We start from the raw sequence: 18,492 nt of genomic DNA, 5'->3' as shown, positions 1-18,492 counted from the left end.
ATCTCGCCGGCAGTGCCCGAGCTGAGGTACGTCTCTGCCCCCCTTTGGTGAGAAGTACCCCCACACGCATCATAGAGCACATTATGCTGACATATGCATGCCACGAGACGCCGTCCACACGCTGGGAGGAGTTCTACGGCAGACGTCAGCGTGGCGGGGAGAGCATCCAAGAATTCTCCCTCAATCTCCTGAAGTTACTCCGTAAGGTGGAGACCGCCACTTCAGAGGACAGCCCCCTACTGGAGAACAAAAACGCCATCTTGATAGAGAGATTTTCATCAGGGCTGGCAGATGCGTCTCTACGGCGTGAGGTGAGGCGGTACACGCAAGAGAAGGAGGACATAGAATTTGCCGACCTCCGGAACACTGTTCTGTCGTGGGAGAGCACCCCACCACCACCTGTTGCAGAGGCCCGCGCAACTAGGGCGAAGACGGACGAGGTAGACAGCAGCCTCCAGAAGCAGCTGGACCATCAGGCAACTCAGCTGAAGGCCACTCAGGATGCCTTGAGCCAGCTTTGCGGACAGGTGTCACTACTCCTGTCCCACCAGAAGACCCCCAACCCCATGGCAGTCAACAGAGGCCCGCGGACCTGCTATAACTGTGGCGAAGTAGGCCACATCGCCAGATTTTGTCGCAGACCCAGAAGAGACCCGAGAGGAACACCCCCTGCAGCAACCCACACTTCCCACCATACCTGGACTGAGGCCACGCCCTTCAACCCGCCCCAACCAAGAGATTCCCCAAACGCCTACCCTCCACAGTAAAGAGCCAGGCGCTGGAGGGGGAGAGAGCTGGCTCAGCGAATTGGAGCAGAGAGGAAGTCTTTGGTAGAGCGGTGACGAAGAGCCCGGAAGTGATTGTTGAGGTGATGGGTCGGCAGGTCCGGTTCATCATCGATACAGGAAGTGAAGTCACCATTCTACCAGAGACTACTTTTATGCAGTTGACACCCCAGCCGCCCAGAGTTCAGGATGTTTCGAACTGGTTGCGAGTCCATGCTGCCAATGGAACGGAACTGCCGTATGTCGGATACACCGAGCTCGACATGGACGTCTGCGGAGTCAAACTTGGTGGTGTCGGTGTACTCATATCGAAGGAGTCTGGAAAGATGGACCCACCTACTGGTCTTCTTGGCTGCAACGTGATAAGTGAGGTGAGGGCAGCACTGGAGAAGAAGCACGGGAGGAACTACCTAAAGACAGCGCAGGGGAACGTAAACCACTGTTTGGCCGAGGCGCTACTAGCATTTGAGCTAGGCGAACAACAGTCACCCAAGCTAGAATTTGCAAGGTTAAAGGGGAGAAAGCCGATCTGCATTCCAGCCCGTAGCAGCATGGTGGTAACTTGTACGACGAGGCAACTTCGACATAACCCGGCGGTTCTGATCCAGGCCGTACAGGGAAACCATGGCAACCTCCCAAGAAATGTGGCAGTCATAGACACTTGTTCTATCCCCATCAACGGATCCGTGTCAGCAAAGATGGTGAACCTAGGCGAAGAGGATATGTGGCTGCAGCCTAGGAGCAGGATTGGCATCGTTTCCCCCATTCGGGTGCTTAAATCCAGTACTGATGCGACCCCGGCGACAAGCAACGGTATCCATCTAGATGTGAGAGAAGTAGAGTCCAATCGTCTTTCCACAACGGAGCCACCGATGCAAGAACACCTGCCCTTTGAAATCGACCTTGAAGATACAGAACTAAACAGTGACGAACAGTGGAAGCTGATGGAACTCTTGGGTAGATACAAAGATGTTTTCTCCCAAGGAGCAGATGACCTGGGGTTCACTACAACCGTTACCCACAAGATCCCCGTGACCACTGACCAACCTGTCCGTGTGCCCCACAGAAGAGTACCCCCACACCAGATGGCAGATGTCAAGGCTCATCTACAACAATTGCTTGACCAGAAGATTATTAGACCCTCTACCAGTCCATACGCTGCACCTATTGTCATCGTACGCAAGAAGGATGGTAGCATACGCCTCTGCGTGGACTATCGGGCACTAAACGAGCAGACCAGGAAGGATGCGTATCCCATCCCAAGAATCGACGAGGCCCTGGATTCCCTAGGTGGTGCGAGAATGTTCTCCTCATTAGATCTCGTGCAGGGGTACCACCAGGTAGCTGTTGCCGAAGAGGACATCCCAAAGACAGCCTTCCGTGCAGGCACCGGTGGTCTCTACGAATATGCTCGCATGCCATTCGGACTCAGTAACAGCCCAGCGACTTTCCAGAGGCTAATGGAGGTTGTGCTCGGAGATCTAAATTATGGGAGTCTTCTTCTATATCTCGATGACATCCTGGTGTTTTCCAGCTCATTCCAAGAACACCTAGCGAGACTGGAGGTAGTGTTCAAACGACTTAGACAGCATGGCCTGAAGCTGAAACCCAAGAAGTGCTACTTTTTCCGAAAGGAGTGCAAGTATTTGGGCCATGTTGTCTCTGCGAAAGGTATCGCTACTGACCCTGCCAAGACCGCAGCCATTGGTGGATGGAAGCAACCCCAAACAGAGAAGCAACTGCGAGCCTTCCTCGGAATTGCTGGCTACTACCGGAAGTTTGTGAAACGGTTTAGTCAAATTGCAGCACCTCTCCATGCACTTCTCACTAAACATGGGTGTAAGAAGGGAGCTGCCTGGAGACGTCCTTCGTCAAGTCAACAGCAGGATTTTCAACAACGGTGGAACGTAGACTGCACCAAGGCCTTCGAGGAGCTGAAAGCGCGACTGACGTCCCCTCCTATCCTGGGTTATCCTGATTTCAGCCTGCCTTTCATCGTCGAGACTGATGCCTCCTTTGATGGTTTGGGAGCTGTCTTGTCCCAAGAGCAGAAGCACGGCAAGGTGGTTCTCTGCTATGCCAGTAGAAGTCTCCGTCCACCCGAGAGGAATATGTCAAACTACAGTTCGATGAAGCTTGAGTTGCTTGGTCTGAAATGGGCCATAACGGAGAAGTTTCGAGACTATCTTCTGGGAGGAGAGTTTACGGTTTATACGGACAACAACCCTTTGTCATATCTTAAATCGGCCAAGCTTGCTGCAGCGGAGATGAGATGGGTGAGCCGCTTGCCCAATTTAACTTCAACATCAAGTATCGTTCTGGCAGGTCCAACGCGAACGCTGATGCTCTAAGCCGCCAGACAGCTCATGCCGAAGAGACCCTGCCAGAGGTAACCCACTCTACATCACTACAGGAGATTTCTGACGCAGCACCCAAGGTAAACCGAGTAAGAGTCCGCTCAGCCATTGCTGTAGAGGCTACCCCAGCAACGACTACCCTCCCAGGGTACACTCCTGAAGAATTGGCCAGACTGCAGAGTGAGGACCCAGTGATCTTCAGACTTTTGGTGTTCTGGAAGCATGGAGCCAAACCCGACTTGACCCAACTGAGACGAGAGACGACAGCCACGAGAAATCTCATACGGAAATGGGATAGAATCCGAGAGAAGGATGGTGTTTTCTATCTTCATTCCCAAGATCCGTTGGAAGGTGATCGTACTCAGTTAATTCTGCCCACCAAGCTACAGCCAGTGGCACTAACGGCTCTTCACAACCAAGCTGGACACCAGGGACAGGAGCGCACCCTTGCATTGGTAAGACAGAGGTTCTACTGGCCAGGCATTGCTGCAGACATAGAGAGGTGGTGTAAGAAGTGTGAGCGATGTACTGTTGCAAAGGCACCAGTTCCAAACATCAGACCCACCATGGGAACCCTTCTTGCTGAACATCCCCTTGACGTCCTTGCGATCGACTTCACTCTGATGGAGAAATCTTCAGATGGCAAAGAAAACGTTCTGGTCATGACTGATGTTTTCAGCAAATTCTCCATCGCAGTACCTTGCCGGGACCAGAAGGCATCAACCGTCGCGAAGGTACTTGCCAAGGAATGGTTTCAAAAGTATGGTGTACCAAGGAGAATTCACAGCGACCAAGGGAGGAACTTTTGAGTCGGCGCTGGTGAGAGACCTTTGCTCTGTGTATGGGATTACCAAAAGCCGGACCACTGCCTACCACCCGCAAGGAAATGGGCAGTGCGAACGTTTCAACAGGACTCTCCATAATCTCCTTCGTACCCTACCCTCAGAGCAGAAGAAGCGGTGGCCTGAGCACCTGCAAGAGCTGGTTTTCATGTATAACTGTACGCCACATTCATCCACGGGTTTGTCACCATTCTTTGTATACATGGGCCGAGAGCCAACCCTACCGATTGATCTGATGTTTGGCTTAGCAGAGACGGTGACCACTTCACCACCAGATCTAGACGCGTGGGTGAAACAACACCAACAGAAGTTGAAAGATGCTGCTGCATTGGCCAGAGGAAAGATGCAACAGAAGGCAAAGAGTAGGTCTAAACGTAATGACGTCAGGGTTAACGACAGGGGAATACCCATCGGGACAAGAGTTCTTCTTCGAAGTCACCCCCTTGGAAGGAACAAGATCGCTGACCACTGGAAGGCAACCCCCTATGTTGTTGTTTCTCAACCTCAGCAGGATGTTTATGAAATTCAACTGGCTGACGGCACTGGGCCACTGAAGCGCGTTACAAGGACGGAGATTCTTAACACTAAAGAAGTTGTCCCCAGCGAGGAAGACCAACAAGAGGAAGCGACCCCCATGTCATCAGTTGTCAATTCAGCGATGCCTGAAACCGAAGACCAGGACGACAACACGACCAGCTTGGACGGGTCCACTCTTGTAATGAAGATACCCTACGCTGTGTCCCAACCCCCAAACCCCATACTTAGTTCATCTTCGCCTGTGTTAAACATTCAGCCCCAAGGAACGGACATAGCAGCGGAGCCTGCAGTGGATGCAGTCTCCTTCGATTCTCCTTCGGAACCTAAGACGTCAAAGGCTGATATTCATCCTGAGAGTACGCACATAGCAGCGGAGCCTGCTATGGTAGCAGTCTCCGTCGATCCAGTCGTATCCAACGTCGATCCAGTCGTATCCAACGTCGATCCAGTAGTATCTAACGTCGATCCCATCGTTAACACCGCAGATGACACTCAACAGTCTACTTCGACTCCAGACGAACCTGTGAGCAAGCCGTTGAGGCAATCCACTCGCCAAGGAGCCGGTAAACACTCCAATCCTTTCAACCTTCCCAGGACCACCAGTCATCGACTTAAGTCTACTTCATGTATATCAGCAAACTCTACTCTTCTGAGCGATCGTTTAGAGGGATGGATCGATGGTTTTCTACAACAGGCGGTTACTCTTACTACTCCACTCCAGACGTCAGAGCTATGAAGACGGCTATTAGAACTCTTCATCTTAGGGACTGTAGTTTTGCTATGTATTTTATTAGTTTCTGGTTTTGCATTATTCGGCACTCCTTGTGAATGGAATCCATTGATCAGGAGTAGTATCCAAATTTGTTTAAAAGTTTCTTTGTGAAACATTTTTTCTTTTGGACTTTGTTTTTGCTTTCCATTTATGCACAAAAATGCACAAATTGGCGTTGTACCGCAAAATGGTAGTTTTATATAAACTCAGTTTTTAAAAGGTTGTTGTTGAGTTTCAAGACTAATGTTTTGCGTTTTTTTGTCATTTTACTGTTAAATATTGGTGTGGAACCCAATAGGTTAGCAGAGGAGATTGTGACCAGGCGCTTTAAGTGACTGCCCCCTCTTAAGTTAACTAATGGTTGACTTAGCAGTAGCCCACCTGCTGAGGGTCTTATTTCCCAGGGTATGGTCAGTGTGGTCAGCCCCAGCTCTACCCCAGGTATAGTGTAGCTATTGTGCAACTAAGTCATTCCATTGCAAGTTATCATCGTGTGAACAAGTCATTTTCCAAGAGTCTCAGAGCTATTCCAGTTTCAGAGTTATTCCCATCCTTGTTATGTAAGTACCAAATCTTTCTTTGTTTCTTATTACTGCTAGACTACAATCAATATTTGTGTTTATAATTATTGCCATTTCTAAGGAGATTCACTGTATTTTAAGTGGTTTGGTTAAGTTTCCTTTGTCTATACAATTGTAGTTCTTTGCATTTGTTGTTACTTTTGTTTTAGTTTGGAAGCACTAATTAAGCCAGTGTTGTGCCCAAACTTGTCCTTTTTTGATTGTCTTTACTCTGTTTATATTTGAAACAGTTGAGGATAATGTTTCCTTGGATTAATTTACCTTGCTATATGGAGGAAGGAAAAGAGTTCTCTTACAAGTTTCCTTGAGAAATAGTTTGGTTTATTTAATTAACTTTACATTTCATTGAAGATGGAGTGTATAGTTATTTGTGGTTTTAGACTCTTCCATGTCCATACTTTTATTGTTCATGTCACAGAGAAGTTTAAATTAGTTATATGGATTTCATTTTATTATTGGGTTTCTTGTTAATTGATTTACCTAGTTCATTGCAAAGTTCTTGCTAGGATAACTTTGATTGAGTCACTTTTGATAATTGTTATTATTCCTTATTTTGCTCATTTTGCCATTAAGGTCTTTCAGTTATGATTAAGTTATTGTTTCTTTTGTACGTTAGATTTCTGTGTTTCTATTCCATGAAACTTCAGAGATTTACAGTTTCTTGTGTAAGGTTCTTGCATAGACCCCACATGAGATTCCTACTTGTTTATTGCAGAGATGTAGAGATTAAGTAATTAAGTACACCAGCTGTGGAATGTCTTAGGAACTTCCAAGGTTCATGGCTGTGTGTTTGGTTTATTGACATAGGTTTAGCTACATCACACAACTCTGTGCTGTGTGTGAGGGCATGGTATAGCTAATTGCTATGTGATCACTGCACAGGTGGCTTACATCCAGAACCACTATCTAGATTGTTTATGTTACAGCCATGTTGCTAGCTCATTAGTATGTATTTGTCTTTCTGGACAGCTGTGTCTATTGTGTATAGCAGTGTTAAAACTTAGTGTTCTTTACTGGACTCTAGAGTTTTTGTGAATATTTAATAAGGTGGACTGAAGAACTATTTTATCTTTGGCTAAAGGGTATAATAATAAATGTGTTTCTCTATTGTAAAAGTTATCCTCTTAAGCTTGAGACATTTTCTCTTTGCCATAGAATTGAATGTTTCAGGTTTACTTTGGTTATTTTGATTTAATGTTTGTATTTTCTACATTTCTATTGTATAATCTTACGTTTGCTTATAATCTTTTTCTTTTCTGTTCTTTTATAGACTTACGCATCAACCCTTTTTTGTTTTAATCTTTTGTGCTTGTGAATAAAATACTTGTATAAAGAACCAATCTTGTCGGGTCACAGTTATTTTATTTTGCTGAACAGTCAGGCACAAGTTGCATGTTGTCATGTTGATTGGTTACCAATTATTCTGCTAGGCAAAATAGTTTTGTGCTTGTAAGTTTGATGAACTAGGACCTATAGGTTATTGGATTGGTCTGTTTAAGACAATGTTCATGGTTAATGTGATGTTTTTGTCAGTCTCCTGACGAGGACTAGAACAAGCTAGTCGAATAGTTTAGAACTCACTTTGCGGTAGTTAACAACGATCCACTGAAGCTTAAGTAGCAGTCCCAGCCGATTTTCTACCTTCCACCTAGGTAGTAAATGTACTTTTAAGTACTAAGCAGGAAAGTTCTTTTCAGAACTAAGAAGTCTCAAAAATTCCGAAAATCTACTCTGGAGGAGAATATAAGGCAGGACAAGTTCTCAAAAGACCATAATCTACCCGGCAAGTAGATATACACAAAATATATTACCTCACCCCTCCAATCCCGTATATTAAGAAATATGGACTTGAGAAAACACTGGGTGGACTAGCGATGACAAGCTGGCTGGTCCCACTGGCTACTCATTAAAAACTCAAGAGTTGCGTGTCGTGGCCGAGCGGTTTAGAGCATCAAACTCTAGCTCTGGTGTTTCTGTTACGCAGAATGTTCCCGGTCGTGACACTTGTGTCCCTGAGCATGACACTTAACTAAATTTGCTTCTCTCAACCCAGGAGTAAATGGGTACCTACAATGTAAGAGCCGGGAGGGCAGAGATGGTTCTTGTGGTTGGTTTAGCTAAGTGTGCTACATATCGGGCAGCAAGCTGTATATATATACTCCCCATGGAGCTGAGATGGTTTGAGGAATGAATTAAATGGCCTAGTGACCAGGGGTAATAATGTTGGAAGCGCTTTGAGACGCCCTTGGGTGTTCAAAGCGCTTTATGAAAACTGACTGTTGTTATTATTTTGGGTGTGTCGTGGCCGAGCGGTTAAGAGCACCGAAATCAAACTCTAGTTTTTCTGATCAGCAGAGTGTGGGTTCGAATCCCCAGCCGTGACACTTGTGTCCTTAAGCAAGACACATAACCATTGCTTCGTCCTTCGGATGGGACGTAAAGCCCTTGGTCTCATGTGTTGTGTAAAGGCATGTAAAAGAACCTAGTGCACTTATCGAAAAGAGAAGGTGTTCGCCCGGGTGTTCCTGGCTGGATTGGCAGCATATTGCGCCACAGCACCGTGAAACCATTACATGGTGCTTAAGGATTAGGTCTTAGATCTCAAAATGTGCCCACTCCTTGCAGTAATAATACCTGGAGCTTTGTATCCTTTGGCAAAAGGCGCGTTATAAATACAGTTATTATTATTATTCTTCTTCTGTATCTACATGTACAGGAGACACCTGCACTGTTGACATTGATGAGTGTTCGTCCAATCCCTGTGGAGCCATGAATACATGTGAAGATGAAATCAATGGCTACTTCTGCCAATGTGAAGTGGGTTTAACCGGTGATCATTGTGAGGAGACCATTGACTACTGTGCGGAGCTTTCACTGTGTATGAATGGTGCAACGTGCAGTAATACCGGCACTGGGTACCAGTGTTCATGCATACCAGGATACATTGGTAAACACTCTTTTCATCATGTAACCAACTGTTTTGCTGTTAAATTTGGTGGAAGCAGACTAATTTAATTTTTTTAATTAAGTTTGCCACAGCCTAAAGTTTTGTTTCCTGAAATACGGAATTAATTAAATAACTCATCAATTATTGTATCCCAAGATGTTTTATTTGGTGGCTTCAGGGACAGAGAAGATGCTGGAAAAGATTCATATTGTTACTTTATCCTTGACAGGGTTGCAAACTTTGCTTAAAAAAATACATAGGGTTTTAGGGTCCCCTGGAGTCAACAAAGATAGAAAGTTCTTGTTTTTTTCTTTCACTCACTAAATGCATTTAATAGATGTTAAATTTGCATCAGGGATAAAGAATTATTCATTGGGTTTTACCCATATACGCTGATGTCTGTTAGCACTGTATACTCAGTACTTACCCTAGTTCAGGCATATTACTCGGGTAGGATTCAAACCCAATAAATGCATTTATATAGAATAAATTGTTTACTTAGTGTTTATAATTACCCCAGTTCTGTGAAAAAAATCACATCCATATTACTCGGGTGGGATTCAAATCCACGACCCTTGCAATTCTAGAGCAGTGTCATACCAACTAGACCACCAAGATTGCCTGGTGGCTAGAGGCAGTTCGAATCCTATGTTTTAGCAGCGGGTACTGCAAACAATAGATGTTAAATTTGCATTTGGGATAAAGAATATTCATTGGTTTTTACCCATTACATGTACACCGATGTCTGTTAGCACTGTATACTCAGTACTTACCCTAGTTCAGGCATATTACTCGGGTAGGATTCAAACCCAATAAATGCATTTATATAGAATAAATTGTTTACTTTGTGTTTTGCTCTGTCGAAGGATTGAATTGTGAGTTGGATATTGATGAGTGTATTTCAATGCCATGTCAGCAGCATAGTGGAGCTTGTATAGATCAAGTCAATGGTTACTTATGTGACTGTGTAGAAGGTTTCACTGGATCGCACTGTGATATGAACATGGATGACTGTTATCCAGGGTAAGTAGTCGTAACATGAAGTCCACACTGGCTGTTGTGGATAGATTTGTTGAATGTTTCATGTGTGTGGATGTTAAGATTCACTGGATGTGAGATGTGAATGTGGATGACTGTTATCCAGGGTAGGCAGTCTTCACAAAGTCCACACTGGCTGTTGTGAATAGACTAGTTAAGTGTTTCGTGTGTGTGGATGTTAAGATTCACTGGATGTGAGATGTGAATGTGGATGACTGTTATCCAGGGTAGGCAGTCTTCACAAAGTCCACACTGGCTGGTGTGGATAGATTAGTTGAATGTTTCATGTGTGTGGATGTTAAGATTCACTGGATGTGAATGTGGATGACTGTTATCCAGGGTAAGTAGTCGTTACATGAAGTCCACACTGGCTGGTGTGGATAGATTAGTTGAATGTTTCATGTGTGTGGATGTTAAGATTCACTGGATGTGAGATGTGAATGTGGATGACTGTTATCCAGGGTAGGCAGTCTTCACAAAGTCCACACTGGCTGGTGTGGATAGATTAGTTGAATGTTTCATGTGTGTGGATGTTAAGATTCACTGGATGTGAATGTGGATGACTGTTATCCAGGGTAAGTAGTCGTTACATGAAGTCCACACTGTCTGGTGTGGATAGACTAGTTGAAGTTTTCATGTGTGTGGATGTTAAGATTCACTGGATGTGAGATGTGAATGTGTATGACTGTTATCCAGGGTAGGCAGTCTTCGTAAAGTCCACACTGGCTGGTGTGGATAGATTAGTTGAATGTTTCATGTGTGTGGATGTTAAGATTCACTGGATGTGAGATGTGGGTGTGGATGACTGTTATCCAGGGTAGGCAGTCTTCACAAAGTCCACACTGGCTGTTGTGGATAGACTAGTTAAGTGTTTCATGTGTGTGGATGTTAAGATTCACTGGATGTGAGATGTGAATGTGGATGACTGTTATCCAGGGTAGGCAGTCTTCGTAAAGTCCACACCGGCTGGTGTGGATAGATTAGTTAAATGTTTCATGTGTGTGGATGTTAAGATTCACTGGATGTGAATGTGGATGACTGTTATCCAGGGTAGGCAGTCTTCACAAAGTCCACACTGGCTGTTGTGGATAGATTAGTTGAAGTTTTCATGTGTGTGGATGTTTAGATTCACTGGATGTGAGGTGTGGATGACTGTTATCCAGGTAAAGTAGTTGTTACATGAAGTCCACACTGGCTGTTGTGGATAGATTAGTTGAATGTTTCATGTGTGTGGATGTTAAGATTCACTGGATGTGAGATGTGAATGTGGATGACTGTTATCCAGGGTAGGCAGTCTTCACAAAGTCTACACTGGCTGGTGTGGATAGATTAGTTGAATGTTTCATGTGTGTGGATGTTAAGATTCACTGGATGTGAGATGTGAATGTGGATGACTGTTATCCAGGGTAAGTAGTCTTCTCATGAAGTCCACACTGGCTGTTGTGGATAGATTAGTTGAATGTTTCATGTGTGTGGATTTTACGATTCACTGGATGTGTGATATGAACATGGATGACTGTTATCCAGGGTAAGTAGTCTTCACATGAAGTCCACACTGGCTGTTGTGGATAGATTAGTTGAAGTTTTCATGTGTGTGTGGATTTTAATATTCAGTGGATGTGAGATTTGAATGTGGATGACTGTTATCCAGGGTAAGTAGTCTTCACATGAAGTCCACACTAGCTGTTGTGGATAGATTAGTTGAAGTTTTCATGTGTGTGGATGTACAGATTCACTGGATGTGAGATGTGAATGTGGATGACTGTTATCCAGGGTAAGTAGTCTTCACATGAAGTCCACACTAGCTGGTGTGGATAGATTAGTTGAAGTTTTCATGTGTGTGGATGTTCAGATTCACTGGATGTGAGATGTGAATTTGGATGACTGTTATCCAAGGTAAGTAGTCTTCACATGAAGTCCACACTAGCTGGTGAGGATAGGTTAATTGAAGTTTTCATGTGTGTGGATGTTCAGATTCACTGGATGTGAGATGTGAATGTGGATGACTATTTTCCAGGGTAGGCAGTCTTCACAAAGTCCACACTGGCTGGTGTGGATAGATTAGTTGAATGTTTCATGTGTGTGGATGTTAACCCAGCAGGCACACGACATCTTTCTGACGTCATATTATGGTTGATTTTGAGTCGCGACGTCAGATTACCAAAAAGTGACTAAAATACAACGTCAGATTGGCGACAAGAATCAAACGTAAATTAATAACGTCGTATGGACGTCGTAAGATGGTCATGACTATTATAACTAAAATGTAACCGAAAATGAACGTTACATTTTAGGTAGATTTATAACTTAATAGTAACATCATTGATCAGACGTTGCTTAGACGTAGTTTTATTGTCATAGTCTAACCATCGTTTTATTACAACAGTCTGACCATAATAAGACGTCGCATTAATGTTTGTATTTTAACCAGATAGTAACGTCATTGAGCAGACGTTGCATAGACGTTTTTTGTATGTCCCTTTGTAACCATAACTTTATTACCATAAGCCGACCATAAACAAACGTCATATTATTGTTTGTATCATAACCAATTAGTAGCGTCATTATATTTTGGTCAACCTGTGACGTTATTATGACGTCATAATATGTACATCAGTATTTCGTCATATTATGGTTAGCTAGTGACGGCAATTTACCGTCACGACATCATTTGCATATTATGCAAATTTTGAGGTCAGACTTAGATGTGGTTACATACTGCAACAATTATACAACAAATTAAGCGGTAATTAGATACTACAAACACATGTTTTGTTTGCATGTGTTAAATATCAATAGATTTTGTAATAACTTAAATGTGTGAACTAAATTTGACAGCTTATTTCCAAAATATTAATTAAAACTACAAAGTTTTAATTACAATCTATAACACCCATGAATGCAAAATTCTTGAAACCGATCGGTATATATACACATGCAGTACCATTGAATAGTATAATAGGTGCGGTGACTAGAGGTCAACGAAGGGAGATCAAGCAGATTGAATGTAAGTATGCATTGTATTAATTGATAATGTTAATAATTAAAAATCAATTAACTAATAAATAATAAACGTAGATAATGTAACGTCAGGTTTGGGGTATTCCAATGACGTCTAAACGATGTCATTAATTGACAATATGCCGACGTCGGTTTGTGGTCGGAAAAATTACGTTGTATCATGGTCGATAATAGACGTCCTACAAACTTTCACATAGAACCATGAACCGACCATCATCCGACGTCGGGATTTGACGTCATATTTTGGGAAATTTGCCGACGTCTAAATGACGTTTATTTATTGACCGTCTGTCGACGTCGGTTTGTGGTCGGAAAAATTACGTTGTATCATGGTCGGTAATAGACGTCGGTAATGGTCGGTAACAGACGTCCTACAAACTTTCACATAGAACCATGAGCCGACCGTCATCCGACGTCGGGATGTGACGTCGGTTTAACGTTACTATGACCAACTTGTGCCTGCTGGGAAGATTCACTGGATGTGAGATGTGAATGTGGATGACTGTTATCCAGGGTAGGCAGTCTTCACAAAGTCCACACTGGCTGGTGTGGATAGATTAGTTTTAATTTAAAAATGTTTCATGTGTGTGGATGTTAAGATTCACTGATGTGTGATGTGAATGTGGATGACTGTTTGATATATAGACATTTATTTTTCATTCATAAATACCTCAGACATAGAGCGCATCACAGGTGGGTGTTTGAGCGGTTGATAATGACCAGATAGAGCAGTTTAGAACCGGTTGTTTTCGGATATGTGTAGATGCCAGTTTTAAACGGCAGTTTAAGAACTCATCGCTTCCCTTTTATTCTCTTATTTAATTTACTAATTCTGGTTGAGAAATGGACAATCCAAAAAATTAAAATAAAATCGCTTTACTAGCACAGAAGTCAATAGACTAGCACAGAACTCGATATCATTGGCTAAAAGTTGTGCGCAGCGCGTATACGTGTGCACTTTGCCAGTGTTAATCACTAAATAAGGCAGTCGATAATGGTGTGTGCAATCGATCTATTGGGAGGAACTTTCAGTTTACTGGAGGAAAACCAATGTGGTTTATTCAGGAATTTTTTTTTTTTTTAATTACAAATAATGCTCTCTTTCTATTTTCAGTTTGTGTGAGAATAGTGGAACCTGCTTTGATGGTATTGCTTCATACACATGTGAATGCTCTGCTGGTTTCACTGGTACACACTGCGAGGAACCGATTGATTACTGCGATGGGAATCCATGCCAGAACGGAGGTGTGTGTATGAGTCAACATCTCGGCTACAGTTGCATGTGCCTAGAAGGTTATATCGGCCAGAACTGTGAAGAAAACTTTGACGAATGTTCATCATACCCTTGCATATACGCATCATCCTGCGAAGATGATGTCAACGCCTATGCCTGTATCTGTGATGCGGGTTATGACGGCGTCAACTGCGAGCATGAAATCGATGAATGCGACAGCAATCCATGTATGAATGATGGGAGATGTTGGAATTATATTAATCGGTTTGTGTGCCGGTGTCTGGAAGGGTTCACCGGTACACTCTGTGACGACAACATTGATGATTGTCTGGAAGAGCCTTGTTTTAATGGAGGAAGCTGTCTTGATGAGACTAACTCCTTCAGCTGTGTCTGCAGCGAAGGATTCACAGGTAATTTTAATAAATGTTCAAGGGTTATTTTTAAGACACCTTTCCCAGACACCTACCCTTGAATTACTCCTAGAACTATGAGTTTCGTTCAGCTATCGTCTCGGATAATAGCTGATCTAACCTTATAGCTCTAGGAGTATCCTTGAAGAATTATGAGGGTTGGTCTTGCTCAATGTTTTCAAAAACAAGTTTTAGATTTATTGTAATTTTACAAAAAGAACCAGACTTATTTTCCATCCAAAACACCATTTTGGTTAATTTATCTGAAAAGATGTAGACACAAGATGCTTGCTATACAAGTAAACAAATTATGTCAGGCAGGTCTGGCATTTTATCCTTCAGAAGGGCAAGGCCATGGGACACTTTTGAAACGGGCACCAAGGCCAGGACCACGGGCAACAGAGGCCATGGCAGATGCAGCGAACATACATACTACTAAAACTGAAAAACCAGTGAAGTGAGGTTATTGTTCTTTCGTGTTGTGTTAATAATAAAAAATAATAAACGGCACTTATATAGCGCTTCACACAACAGTCCCGAAGCGCTTTAAAAAAAATTAATGAATAAACCTGTAAGTTTTCAGCAGATGTTTGAAAATGTTCTCGTTTGGAGCGGTTCTGATGTTGTGCGGCAAGTTGTGAAAACCAATGGATGAAAACGTTCCTGGCACAATATTTTATCAAATTATATACCACAAGGGACAATTTTCTATAACATTGTTTGCAGGTGATTTGTGCGATGTCAACATTGATGAGTGTGAGTCTACTCCATGTATGAACGGTGCGGCATGCCAAGATGGTCTCAGTGCGTACGAGTGTGAATGCCTACCTGGATATAGCGGGGATGATTGTGACGTGAACATCAATGAATGTCTGCTAAACAATGCTGACTGTATGCACGGAGGCAGCTGTATCGACAAGGTAAAAACCAATCATTCTATCAATCAGTCAATCAATCAAATGTCACAAAAATCACCAGTAAAGCAATGCACAATGTCTGCTAAACAGTGCTGCCTGTCAGCATGGAGGCAGCTGTATTGACAAGGTTCTGTGACAGTGTTTTTGATACTACTTGGGACGCAAAAGTGCACTCGTGGGATGCAGGCTTTAACAACTTGTGTCATGCTCATGTTTCATATATCATTGGTCAAAAAATGTCTTTGAGGCTTGTGTAACAAATACAAAACATAGTAATGATATAATAGTAAATAATAAAAGGTTTTAAAAACCATTGTATAAAAAACATCAGCAAAGCAATGCGTAATGTCAGTCTCATGGCCTGTACCAGTGACAGCTCTAGAACCTTCTTCATTATGCTGGAGCACTAAATGGCATGCAGGCTTTCACAAGGTCATCCCTCTCACACTTTGTACAATTTTGCAAGCATCACTGGACAAAGATGCACAAATTTAAAACAACAAAACAGAAGCCGAGCACTGCATTGTATGACATAGTACCTAGGAACATTTCCAAATTTTTTGCACAGAGCCTTTTTATGGGTCTTTTAGAACTATTAATCACATAACCAATTCCATGTTTTCAAGCAAACAGAATACAACCTTTTTGCCTAACGAAGATAGAACCTCGGTTTTAATCCTCTCCATGGACGCTGAATGTTGGACTACTGCCCATTTATCTCTCTTCGTTATCTCCCATGGTTACTTTTTAGGTAGCTGACTTTGAATGTTCATGCCATGCTGGCTACAGAGGGCGCCTTTGTGATGAGGAAATCAACGAGTGCGATTCTGACCCTTGTGAGAATGGAGGCAGTTGTTCAGATGAAGAAGCTAAGTTCTCTTGTGATTGCGCCAAAGGTATGTCTTTAGAAAGTTTCAAAGTTTCTTGTTTAACCATCTATAGTTTTCTCCAATGCCAATGAGACAGGAAGCGCAAAATAGTCTGCACCCATTGTGGAGGAAAGAAAGTTAGTACTCATTATTGCTTGTGTCCACTGTGGACAAGACAGAGATAATGGTACAGCATGATCAGTTATACATGTATGTTGGTCCTAGGGTGGATTTCACAAAGAGTTAAGAATAGTCTTATCTGGAGTTTTACTCGTCCTATCATAAGACTATCCTTATGTTTTTTAATAACTTGTTGCTAGTTAGGATACAAATTTGTGTAACTTTGTGAAATCAACCACTGGTTCTAAAGGTGTTCTATACATTGGTGTATTGACTCTTTTTGATGTAATATCATAGATTACAAAAACGGTTCTTGCCTAATCTAGGATTTGTTTTTGACTCTCAAATGTCAATGACATAACTACGTATGTCATATTATCAGACTTCAGAGATTTTAAGTTTTTTACTCCTGTCATCAAATGACTCGTTCACTTGTGCTCTCCAGACTTGGTTTTTGTTAAAAATTTGACTCCCATAAATGGCCAACCGTGTTAGTCGACAAGGTAAAAGGAAAACCACTCAATTTCAAGGCATGTTTGTGTGGATCGTTGTATTCTACTTTTACAACACCTTTCTACCCATATGCATTTTATAACAAACGGTCACAAACGCTTTTCAAAGACCAACTCGACCGCTTCAAGGCAACTATTAGTGAATCTGTTAAAAATTAATTCCAATTTCATTTATAGAGAGGTACATCATTGAAAATGATGCATTTGAAATAACTCTCAAATTTGGGAATTTTTCAGGATTCACTGGTGCACGGTGTGAAATCGAGGTTGATTTGTGTGTTGAGGTACCATGCAGTAATGGAGCTACCTGCACATCAAGGCCTGGTGCCTTCAGCTGTTCATGCCCTCCAGGCTTCAGGTAAAATAACTCACCAAGAACTTAAATACCATTGGCTCACTTAAAGGAAAATACTGCAAAGTACATGTATTTAAACTTGCACGTGTGTAGTTGTGTTTATGAACGAATCGGAATAAAAATCGCGGCACCAGCTTTTGAGAGATCGCAACTTCCAATCGATTGAAGTACAAACTAAAAGTATTTATTAAATCGGAAACAGTGGTATAAAACAAAACACAAAAATGAAACGTGTTCTGTTTCATGGAATATGGACAATATTTTGGTGAGTTTTCTCGGCGGTTTGTATCAATATTTTGTTCGTTTAAAAAAATAATTTTGAGTCCTGTTCATGTTTGTTTTAAGTGCCCATATCCTCCCAACGGTAAAACTGTTACCGCGTTCGATTGAGCCATTTGTATCCAATAATTATGCCCTGTCAGATCATCCAGGGCATGGGGCACTCAGTATCTCGGCATACTCGGTGCGTGAATCTGATGAATAAAACCGGATGTTAGAGCAACGGGGTCGCGTCTACTTTGACCTCTTAAAACCGAAGATAAACCGGATCGGGTTTAACTCTGTGCTGTCTGAACGCAATGGGTTTTTATTTTTACGACCACCCCCCGCTGCTCGTAAAAGTTAGACCGGTTGGGGTCTAAGTTAGTACGCTGTCTGAACATACCCATTGGCTCACTGAAAGGCACTGGACACTATTGGTAATTACTCAAGGCCTGGTGCATTCAGCTGTTCATGCCCTCCAGGCTTCAGGTAAAATAACTCACCAAGAACTTTAATACCATCGGTTCACTTAAAGGCACTGGACACTATTGGTAATTACTCAAGGCCTGGTGCCTTCAGCTGTACATGCCCTCCAGGCTTCAGGTAAAATTACTCATCAAGAACTTAAATACCATTCGCTCACTTAAAGACATTGGACACTATTGGAAATTACTCAAGGCCTGGTGCCTTCAGCTGTTCATGCCCTCCAGGCTTCAGGTGAAGTAACTCACCAAGAACTTTAACACCATTGGCTCACTTAAAGGCACTGGACACTATTGGTAATTACTCAAGGCCTGGTGCCTTCAGCTGTTCATGCCCTCCAGGCTTCAGGTAAAATAACTTACCAAGAACTTTAATACCATTGGTTCACTTAAAGACATTGGATACTATTGGTTATTACTCAAGGCCTGGTGCATTCAGCTGTTCATGCCCT

General features: G+C 42.7%; 1 protein-coding gene across 2 annotated transcripts in view; it reads left to right on the top strand.

Annotated features, from left to right (window-relative positions):
- Positions 1-18,492, top strand: part of LOC139934018 (uncharacterized) — a 128,058-nt gene that overhangs the window by 67,565 nt on the left and 42,001 nt on the right. For both annotated transcript variants that reach the window (XM_071928289.1, XM_071928290.1), the window contains exons 36-41: positions 8,591-8,821; positions 9,688-9,844; positions 13,995-14,524; positions 15,251-15,444; positions 16,193-16,337; positions 17,180-17,300. In XM_071928289.1, coding sequence (XP_071784390.1) covers positions 8,591-8,821; positions 9,688-9,844; positions 13,995-14,524; positions 15,251-15,444; positions 16,193-16,337; positions 17,180-17,300 — 1,378 coding nt within the window. The remainder of the gene's footprint in view (positions 1-8,590; positions 8,822-9,687; positions 9,845-13,994; positions 14,525-15,250; positions 15,445-16,192; positions 16,338-17,179; positions 17,301-18,492) is intronic.

This window comes from Asterias amurensis, chromosome 2 (assembly GCF_032118995.1).
Source record: "Asterias amurensis chromosome 2, ASM3211899v1".
NCBI lineage: Eukaryota > Metazoa > Echinodermata > Asteroidea > Forcipulatida > Asteriidae > Asterias > Asterias amurensis.
The sequence above is the reverse complement of the archived record's forward strand: the minus strand, read 5'-3'. Positions and strand labels throughout refer to the sequence as shown.